Here is an 11178-nt window from a genome sequence, read left to right on the forward strand (position 1 = left end):
CAGACGTCTGGCATCAGGACCATTGGCAGCCGCCAAACAGACGTTCGCCGAAATGGAGGAAATGGGCCTTTGCCAAAAGGCCTCCAGCCCATGGTCGTCACCCTTACACACCGTTTTGAAGAAAGACGGCTCCCTCCGTCCATGCGGGGATTTCAGGCGCCTGAACATGCAAACAGAACCGGATCACTACCCCTCCCAAACATTGCCGACATGACCTCCTACCTGCACAAAGCAAAGGTTTTCTCTACCCTCGACCTCCTGAAGGGGTATTATCAGGTGCCTTTGAACCCAGAGGACATCCCCAAGACTGCCATCACCACTCCGTTTGATATATGCACCTTCAATTACTCCTGTTTTGGCCTTCGTAATGCTGGGGCCACGTTTCAACGTCTCATGGATGGCATCTTAGGTGACCTCCCTTTCTGTGTATGTTATGTGGACGACATACTTGTGTTCTCCTCCTCAAAAGAGGAACACCTCCGTCACCTGCGCATCATGCTCGACCGCCTGCAACAAAACGGCCTTGTAGTCCGGTACGACAAGTGTACCTTTGGCGCCAACGAAGTGTCGTTCTTAGGGCACCGCATCACTCCTGAAGGAGTCCACCCCCTCCCTGAGAAGGTAGCAGCCGTTCAGGACTTCCCCGTGCCCTCAACCGTCAAAGCTCTGCAGGAATTCTTGGGCATGATCAACTATTATCACCGTTTTCTGCCGGACATAGCAGCTACTCTTGCTCCCCTCTACGCCTCCCTCAAGGGCAAGCCAAAGGACCTGAAGTGGGGTCCCCTTCAAGAAGCAGCCTTCTGCAATGCAAAGAAGGCCCTATCAACTGCTGCGGCTCTCACTTTTCCTATCCCACACGCCCCTCTCCTTCTCTCCACCGATGCCAGCGATGTCGCTATTGGTGCAGTACTCGAGCAGGTGGTCAATGGCTCGCCCCGCCCATTGGCCTTCTTCAGCAGAAAACTGTCCAAGGCAGAATCGGGTTATTCTACCTTCGATCGAGAATTGCTGGCGGTGCACTTGGCTGTCCGTCACTTTCGTCATTTCTTAGAAGGTACGCCCTTCGTCATTCGCACAGACCATATGCCTCTGGTGCACGCCTTCACTCGACACTCTAACGCCTGGTCCGCTCGTCAACGCCAACATCTCTCCGCCGTGGCTGAATACAATTGCACCCTTCAATACCTCCCTGGAAAAATTAATCCCGTTGCCGATGCCCTGTCAAGAAACACTTTAGCTGCCTTTCAACTGGGATTGGATTACAGCGCCCTGGCTAAAGCCCAACGACAGGATCCACAGTATCAAGCATGTAGGACATCCTGCACGTCCCTCCGTTGGGAAGACTTTCCCCTCGAAGACTCCAACCCCACCCTCCTCTGTGACGTCAGTACTGGTAGACCGTGACCTTGGATTCCTGCTCCCATGCGCCGACAGGTGTTTGATTTCATTCACGGCCTTTCACATCCCTCGTGCTGTTCTACTGCACAGCTGCTGAAGGCAAAGTTCATTTGGCACGGCATTTCTAAGGATGCTAAGGATTGGGTCCGCGCCTGTACTTCTTGCCAAACTTCCAAAGTACATAGACACACGGATTCAGGAGTGGGCACCTTTCCTCAACCTCAGCGTCGTTTCGCACACATTCACGTCGACGTTGTAGGCCCCCTACCCACATCACAAGGAAATCGTTACCTGTTTACCGTCATCGACCGCTCCATTCGTTGGCCTGAAGCCATTACCATGGAAACTGCAAGGTCTGCCTCATGTACATCTGCCTTACTCTCTGGATGGATTGCAAGATTTGGTATCCCTGAGCATATTACTTCTGACAGGGGAACCACTTTCACCTCTCAATTGTGGACATCATTAGCGAATCTCCTGGGCATCACCCTACATCAGACAACGGCCTACAACCCCGCCTACAACATCGCACCCTCAAAGCAGCTTTGATGTCCCGCTGCAAGGATTGCAACTGGTTTACTCAGCTTCCCTGGGTCCTCCTGGGACTAAGGACCACTCCTAAAAACGCCCTCGACGTCTCGGCAGCTGAAATGGTGTATGGCGACCCGTTGGTCGTCCCTGCAGAATTTTTTCCTTCTACAACCTCCTCCGACGATCTCCAGCGCATACGTCACGTTGTGGGAAAATTTACTCCATGCCGCCAGATTTACAAGCCCCCAGCGAAGCATCACATACCAACAGACTTGCATTCTGCAACGCACGTCTTTCAGCGCAACGACACTACCAAGCCACCGCTAACGCCTCCTTACACGGGTCCTTTCCTTGTGATCCGACGCAGTTCGAAAGCATTCCTACTAAACATTCGTGGCAAAGAAGACTGGGTCTCCATTGATCATCTAAAACCTGCTTATCTACTGCCAGATAACCCGCCTACAGTTCGCCTCTCTAGATCAGGGCGCCCTATTTAACATGTACAGTATGTCATTTTTAGGGGGGGGGGGCCATGTACCAACCGTTTGTCACACGATCGTACATAAATTATTTTGTATATATTATGCTTGTATCTGCGCTCTTCCCTCGCACTAGAAAGAACCAGAACAAACATGTCTATGTGTCGCCTATGTAATATTGTCATTTTTCGAACATGTATTTTCCTGTTGCCTTGAGGTTTTGTGTATAAAGGAGAGTGTTCTTTAATAATACTACTCAGTTGATTGCTTCCTGCCTTTGAGTCCTAACCTTTCTTTCGGCCCGTCACAGATTCAACTTCATACCCCATAATTTGCACCATGCACTAATTTTAGCTAAATCTCTATGAAGGGATTCACCAACCCAAGATCTACATTCAGGGGATTGAATTGATGCAAAGAGAGTAGCATCATCTGCATATACAACAAGCTTGTTTTCTGGGCCAAATCACATGTCATGTGTATATAGTATGAAAAGTAATGGGCCAAGAACACTACCCTGTGGAACACCGGATATCACACCAACCCGATTGCACACGCTACTAAGGCCGTGGTCAACAGCCAAGAGCCTAATATGGACAAATCCCTTACAACCACCTCAACCATCAGTGGTAATACACACAGATGCCTCCCTGGAAGGATGGGGAGGCCATTCCCAATAAAGGGAAGTACAGGGGAATTGGTTGCACCAATTCAAAACCTTTCACATCAATATTTTGGAGGCTATGGCAGTCTTCCTAACGTTGAAGAAAGTATCTCCTCACAGGTCACTCCACATCAGACTGGTCTTGGACAACGAGGTGATAGTAAAATGTCTAAACTGACAAGGCTCGAGGTCACCTTACATCAATCATGTGATGCTAGCCATCTTCCCCCTGGCAAGTAAGAGGAGATGGCACTTATCAGCAGTTCACCTGCAAGGGTTCCGCAATGTGATGGCGGATGCTCTATCCAGGCGAAAGCTGATAGAGACAGAATGGTCCCTAGATTCAGACTCATTCTCCTTCATCTTGAAAAAAGTCCCAGAACTGCAGATCAACCTCTTCGCAGCCAGCGACAACAAGAATCTACCTCGATATGTAGCCCCATACGAGGACCCTCAAGCAGAAGTGACAGACGACATGTCTCTCGATTGGAACAGATGGAATTAAATCTCTCTGTTCCCACCAACCAATCTCCTGTTGAAGATCCTCAACAAGCTAAGATCCTTCAGAGGAACAGTAGCAGTAGTGGCCCACAAATGGCCCAGAAGCAATTGGTTCCCTCTAGTTGTAGAATTAAAATTGAAGCTGTTTCCTCTACCGAACCCAGACTGTCTACGCTTCATCCTCGAGAACCAACAACCTACATCTCATGATTTTCTCGCCTTAGCAGCAAGAAAAGGTTTGGGATCTCAAAAGACAAGATCGACTTTATAGAAGAATACAAGTCAGATTCAACTAGGAGACAATATGAATCGTCTTGGAAGAAGTGGGTTTCCTTCATGAAAACAAGGAAACCGAAAGAAATTACAATAGATTTATGTCTCTCCTCCTTCATCCACCTAAACGAACAAGGCCTGGCTTCCACTACAATAACTGCTTGTAAGTCGGCTTTGACTAGACCTCTTCTTTATGCCTTTCAGGTGGACCTCTCAGGTGAAATCTTAAATAAGATACCAAAAGCATGCGCTAGACTCAAACCAGCAACCCATATCATGGTCATTGGACAAAGTCTTGCATTACGCTTCGAACATGAACAACAAGGATTGCACCCTAAAGGCTCTAACACAGAAAGTGATATTTCTGTTTGCTATAGCCTCAGTGTTGAAGCATATCCAACATCTAAGTGAAACTAAACAAATTAATTTCACATTATTGAGTGGCATTTAACAAATCAATTAATATATGTATATTCTTCCCTTACAGGTTAAATATATATATATATATATATATATATATATATATATATATATATATATATATATATATATATATATATATATATTATATACTTGGATGTTCATAAGTGCAGGCTAGATTCCTTCTCAAGATACATTTACTATCTTTTGTTTTGGTTATAGAAAAAAATGTATCTGCATCTTCTTTATCCTCAGAATTACAATAAAAGATTTCAGAGCCTTTCTATTTTCCTTAAAATAGATACCTTGCTAGTAGGATTTCCAAAGAACAATCAGATAATCTTGAAAGAAGTTTCCCTCGTGTTCCTACGGAAATGCAAACTTTGAATCCTTATAGTCGAAGTCGACAATTTCCATGCAGGGGGCAGGAACCCCTAAGTTAGTTCCAAACTTAGCGGATATGACAAATAACAGTAATGTCGTATATATAAAGGTCTAGGAGACCATATAAGGAACTCATTCAAAGTAAAGGCACTTGTACAAACCCACAGATATATTACTTTCAAGTTAATTGTCTGGTAAGCTTTCATCAGGACAACATGGCCGAGCCCAAAAAAACGGATTTTGAGCAAAGCAAAAATTCTATTTTTTGGTGAGATAGCCATGTAGTCCTGATGGAGTCACCCTTCTTTCCAAAAAAAAAAAAAAAAAAAATAAATAAATAAATAAATAAATAAAAATTAATGAAAAGACCCCATCCAGAACTACTCTATCTGCGACTGTCCCTGCTTAAATGCAACAAGGAATGAAGGGCTGTAGTAGTACAGGGAGGGGGTCCACCGGGTACCTTGATAACGGCTCCCGTTCGTTCGCCACTCTTCCCCCTCAAAGAGTTAAATCTATTCTGGGTGAAGATTGCTATGTGTCTATCGAAAAATACATCCCCTGATATTATGTGTTATCCTTAAAGATATATTAAGGATACTTGCGCTAGGAATTAGAATTCTGGAGACCTATGGTTAATTCTTTGGGAGTATCACTGTAGCAAATATCCCTTAGAAAGCTACCTAAAAGAACATTCCATCAGGACGACATGGCTATCTCAGCCAAAAATAGGTTTTTCGCTTTGCTTAAAATCCGTTTTATATATATATATATATATATATATATATATATATATATATATATATATATATATATATATATATATGTATATATATATATATATATATATATATATATATATATATATATATATATATATATACATATATATATATATATATATATATATATATATATATATATATATATATATATATATATATATAAAACGGTGTTTCTCCAAGATATCCACTCTGTGTCTGTTTCGTTTGAGAGGGGTTGGTCCCAATCAACAGTCTCTGAAACTAGTTTTCAGAGTAAAAGTTTACCATGTATTATGATTGGAGCTAGGAATCCGAGCTGATCATAGATGCTATTAACCGTCGAAAGTATTCCTCACCGTGTTATAGGTTTATTTTCTGATGACAACTGAAACAAGAACTCGTCTGTATTTACATCCCAGCTTAATCCTAGACTATTTTGTAAAGGCTTACTGTCGGCCTCTAGGTCTAGGTCCTTCAGGTTTGATGCCAGATCGTTGGCTGGAAAGGATTTCTTGACTTCCTCAGAATTTTAGGCGATTTTGTGAAGCCTTAGGTTACCATACATGGCTAGTGCCTTTTATGTGTCTTTTATGAGATTGATAGCTTCCTCTTTCGTAGTGCTTGGTGTAAGGCCATCGTCTACATAAAAGTTTCTTGACACAAATTGCGTTACTCGGTTGCCGAAATCTTTTCCTGACGCCTGAGCAGTTTTCCTGAGTCCGAGCGTGGCAACGGCTGGTGACGTACTATTTCTGAACACATGAACTCTCATGCGGTATTCAACAAGGTCATTGTCAATGTCCTTATCTCTATGCCACAGGAATCGCAGATAGTTGCGGTGGTCTTCTCTTACCAGGAAACAGTGAAACATGTGCTGGATATCAGCTGTTACTGCCACCATTTCTTTGCGGAAACGTATAAGCAATCCTAAAAGATCGTTGGTTAGGTTTTGGCTGTGGAGGATTTATTTTTGTTTTTATTTATTTTTTGTTTGTCAAATCCTGAAAGAGAGAGAGAGAGAGAGAGAGAGAGAGAGAGAGAGAGAGAGAGAGAGAGAGAGAGGGAGAGAGAGAGAGAGAGAGAGGTAGTTAGTGTATCGATTGTTTGTTGTGAGAAAGACTGTTGGTATAAATGAGATTGTTTGTTTATGTTTTTAGCTAGGTTACGACAGTGGTAAATGTCTTGGGTGAATGCTTAATTTGATTTGACTGCTGTAAGCGTCAGTTCTTGTCATTTTAATGCTGGATTATATTTTATATCATTTTTTGACCAGCGTGGAAGTGTTTATTTATTTAAATAGTAAGTACAGTTTTGTTTATCTTTGCTTGTCGTGACTGTGAATGATAGGAACAATTTATTATTTATCTTTGCTTATAGAGCGATAGTTTAGTTAGTTAGAAGTGTTCGTAAGTGTTTTTCTTTTTTATTTTGGCAGGCCGTGATTCCTCCTTGGATAGACTTACTCCTTTGGAGAGACTAAATTTGTTAGAAAGTGGATTTATTGTCGATGACCTGGCCTGTATTACGATTTTGTTTGGACTGCTTTTTGGATTGCTGAACCGTTGACGACCTGGCCTGTGTATTTGGATTAATGACGATGATGATGATGATGATGATGATAAGGATGATGATTACTGCTTACCCAATCTGCGAGACAGCTGTGGCAAATTGCCACACAGTTTAATCTGCTAACCACAAAGCTGTGATAGTAGTAGTTGTGCCATTAAAGACAGTTGGCTTCGTGAATGATTACTGAAGTGTTTTTTTTCTTGTGACTTATCTTGGGGAGTGATAGTCAACACACGCAATATATGTTTTTTTTTTTTTTTTAAGTTAAGGTTGTGGTTAATTTAAGTTTAAGTTTTGTTAGTTTTTTTTTTTTTTTTTTAGGGGGGGATTACGTTTTTTGCATATTTAATATTAAGTTCAATTAGTTTTAAGTATTTTCATTGTGGGTGCTTTTGGTGTTAATCATTTTAGTTTGTAAGGAAATATAGCTTTAAGGTTATGTTTCGTTTCAATTTTCCTTCTGTCCAAGAGTCCAGTTGATAAAGTAAGGGGAAAGTTTGTGTTGGAGAGACAATTGTCTGGTAGAGTGATTCAGGGTGTGGGGGTTGTTGTTGCAACATCCCGCCACAGGCCCAGTCAACAAAACACTGTTAAGCGATACTCCATTACATTTAGCAGAAGAATCAAACACAGCTCTGATTTGGTCCGGTTTCTTAAGATGGTACACACCAAATAATGGTAAGTACCAGCACTCTTCGTGATCTTTGAGTGGTGGAGCATGCTCTGCATGGTTATTGTCGAAAATCTTACTCATGAATGTGAGAAAGTGTTCCAGTTTTACCGGGTTTCTTCGCAGACTGGCATCTAATAGCTTGGCACGTTGAAGAGCTTGCTGTCTGTTGTTTGGCAGAGACTGGCGAGGTACACGGAACGGTAACGGTGCTACCCAACTTCCGCTGGCGTCTCTCACAAATTTATTGTCCATTTGCTTTAGGAACATTTTGTCCTCATAAGACATTGCTGGCTTGTCGTCATTCTTTGTTTTCTCAAATATAGACTAGTGCGTATCCTGTTTTATGGGATCCGAGTAGTTTTCTTTGATATCAAACTTGTTGATACATGGTTCAAACACTGATGGCTGTCCATTTGGTAAGATGTTGGTTAATATATATATATATATATATATATATATATATATATATATATATATATATACATATATATATATATATATATGTATATATATGTATATATATATATATAATATATATATATATATATATATATATATATATATATATATATATATATATATATATATATATACATAATGCGTGCGTATATATTATACGTGTGACTGCATATTTCTGTCTATTCGTACACATACACACACACGCACACACACACATATATATATATATATATATATATATATATATATATATATATATACATATATATATATATATATATTTATATATATATATATATATATATATATATATATATATATATATATATGTGTGTGTGTGTGTGTGTGTGTGTGTGTGTATCCAATACCGGATACTTTCCTCAATAACCCCAAAATTTCGATAACAAAGTCTAAAGTTTTAGCACACAAGTATTCATAGGTAACGAATCTGTCTAGACAAAGCTAATATCATTAAATGAATGTCGGGCATATGGCTCAATAATAATAATTAGTGATTGGTATGTGAAGAGAACTTCAGAGATAAAGATAAAATGAATTGTAGCAATTGCGAGGAACCAGAAAAATACAGTAATTTGTCATGTAACCCGAAGCTGAAATATCTTTCAATACATGAAATAAAACATAGACTGACTGCAGAGAAGTTAAGGTAAATTACATTCTGTTGTAATATATATACATGACTACAGAGAAGTTGATGTAAATTACATATTGTTGTAATAGTATGACCGCAGAGAAGTTGAGGTGAATTACATCATGTTGTATTTAATTTGTCTTGGGTTTGAGCTAATATGTGCAAAAGCGTCTATGTATAATTAATTTTAAATATTTCATATTCTTTGATTTTTTTCACAAAAGGTAAACAAACTAGTGTGAATTTGTATCTTATTTCCTTAATAAATCTACTTATTGGGAGGATTTGACGCTTTGCGTGATCTGGTTTTGCTCTCGTTCATTGACTTAAGAGTTGTAAACGTCTGTTGTAAATGTCATACCTAAAACATTGAGATTTAGTAACAGACCATTTTTTTTATACTTAATATTATTTGCTAAAAAATAAACTATGGGAATTGATTTTCTTTTTCATGTTTCTTGGGTATTTAATTCTTAGCTAATAATATTTTTGTATAGAAACAAAAAGTCAATGATACAACTGAATAGAATTTAATGACTTCAAAATAGTATAATGTAAGCGTCTTAATTCAACAAAGAGGAGGAAATATGCCTTTAAAAGACAGGCCATTAAGTACCAAGAAAAATGATAGAACTAGATGCCATTATGCCATTTAATATAACTTTGCAATACAACAGAAAAGTCCTCTACATACAATGCATTGAATTGCTACCATGTAAATTGCACAAGGGGTACAGAAATAGACTGTTGTATTGACAGCCTTTACTATGTTAATGAGGTACTATACGGTAGAGACTACAGTTTAATGAGACATGCAAATTAAAAATTACTTTCTCTCTCTCTCTCTCTCTCTCTCTCTCTCTCTCTGTATATATATATATATATATATATATATATATATATATATATATATATATATATATATATATATAAAATATATATATATATATATATATATATATATATATATATATATATTTATATATATATATATATATATATATATATATATATATATACATATATATATATATATATATATATATATATATATATATTCTTATTACATACATATATATATATATATATATATATATATATATATATATATATATATATATATATATATATATGTATATATATATACACATACATATGCATGTATATATTCTTATGAAGCTGGTCTAATGTTGAGTAAATAAGGTAGTTTATTAATGATTTTATTTATATTTAATATATTGTTTTCTTTTGTGCTTTGTAGAAATCATCTCCAACCCGCAAATATAAGTATTTTATTTAAATTACGTAAGACTTTCGTCGTGAATTTCATTGCATTCTTTTTCCAAGTCAGTATATGTGAATTTCCGTAATTTTTAAGAATTAACTTTCTATTTCACGTATGTTTGCTTCGAAGTCTTATGTAGTCTATTTGAAAGTGTTGTCGGATTCGTGCGAGATATGAACAAGGGCTTAGGGAATGTTCTTTTATATTTTATGAGGTATTGCGTCATTTTTGAGAGAGAATATTCAGAACACGTGCTTTGGAAGATTATCTAACCTCCTCTCACCAGGCCTTCACGACGTTTCTAAAGCACTTCTTCTTCTTCTTTGTTTACATCTTTTCCCACTTCTATGACCAGAAACATCAACCCCACATAGAAGTGGGAAAGAATAGCTTTAGAAACCTCCTGAAGGCCTGGTAAGATGAGGTTATCATTTTTCCATTTCGGGGACAAAGGGTGGGTGGAGCTAGCGGACTGTTAGAGCCGTCTAGCACGGCGTGAGTGGCGTTTGGAAGAGTAATATTTGCGCAACTTTGATGCTTGCCACAACCCCACGCCACCAGTAAGATTTCATATAAAGGTGACCCAAGGTTGTGTTAGAGTCAGATAGACATCGAGATATAGAACTGCTGGCGGAAAACAGCCTCTTCCCCTCTCCGTCTCTTATGCCCGTAACCCACTGTATGTTTATGAGTGTTCAGAACGTTGCAGTGTGTCTTCTCTTAAGTGATTATGAGCCCCAAGGCAGCTCGTGTGTCTAAAAGATACGGTGATTTTTTAATTCATTATACTTACGTGAGTGTTGGCATTCAAACTTGAACATTTTATTATTCAGAATTATTTCAAGTTTTTGTATAATTTTCCATTGTATTATTTGTTTTCCTAGACTAAGGTGTATACAGATATAATAGTTCAAGTCAAGTTCTCATGTAATTTTCAGATTGTAATATCTTTGTTGTAATCTAAGTTTTATTCGGATTTAATTTTTTTCCTGTGAATTATTTTGTTATTGTGTAAATTGTTTCAAAGTGTTGTAATTTATATAGAATATATTTATTTTTGTAAAGAATGTATTATTCCAATCATCATTATTTCGAACCAGATTTCAATCGATTCCTGTTAAGA

General features: G+C 38.3%; 1 protein-coding gene across 1 annotated transcript; it reads right to left on the reverse strand.

Moving 5' to 3' along the window:
* Nucleotides 1–5994: 5994 nt before the first annotated feature.
* Nucleotides 5995–7944, reverse strand: LOC137652912 (uncharacterized). Its single transcript, XM_068386308.1, has 2 exons — nt 7499–7944; nt 5995–6370 (listed from the first exon to the last, which is right to left on the reverse strand). Exons 1-2 carry the CDS (start codon nt 7942–7944, stop codon nt 5995–5997), a joined length of 822 nt encoding a protein of 273 aa, XP_068242409.1.
* Nucleotides 7945–11178: the final 3234 nt, after the last annotated feature.

The sequence above is a fragment of the Palaemon carinicauda genome, chromosome 14 (assembly GCF_036898095.1).
Source record: "Palaemon carinicauda isolate YSFRI2023 chromosome 14, ASM3689809v2, whole genome shotgun sequence".
Lineage (NCBI taxonomy): Eukaryota > Metazoa > Arthropoda > Malacostraca > Decapoda > Palaemonidae > Palaemon > Palaemon carinicauda.

Excerpts from the sequence above, each read along its gene's own strand:
- LOC137652912 (XM_068386308.1), bottom strand. The coding sequence starts at position 7,944 with ATGTCTTATGAGGACAAAATGTTCCTAAAGCAAATGGACAATAAATTT. Across the intron at positions 6,371-7,498 it reads AATCACTCTACCAGACAATT|CCAAAACCTAACCAACGATC; the intron begins GTCTCTCCAACA and ends AATCCTCCACAG.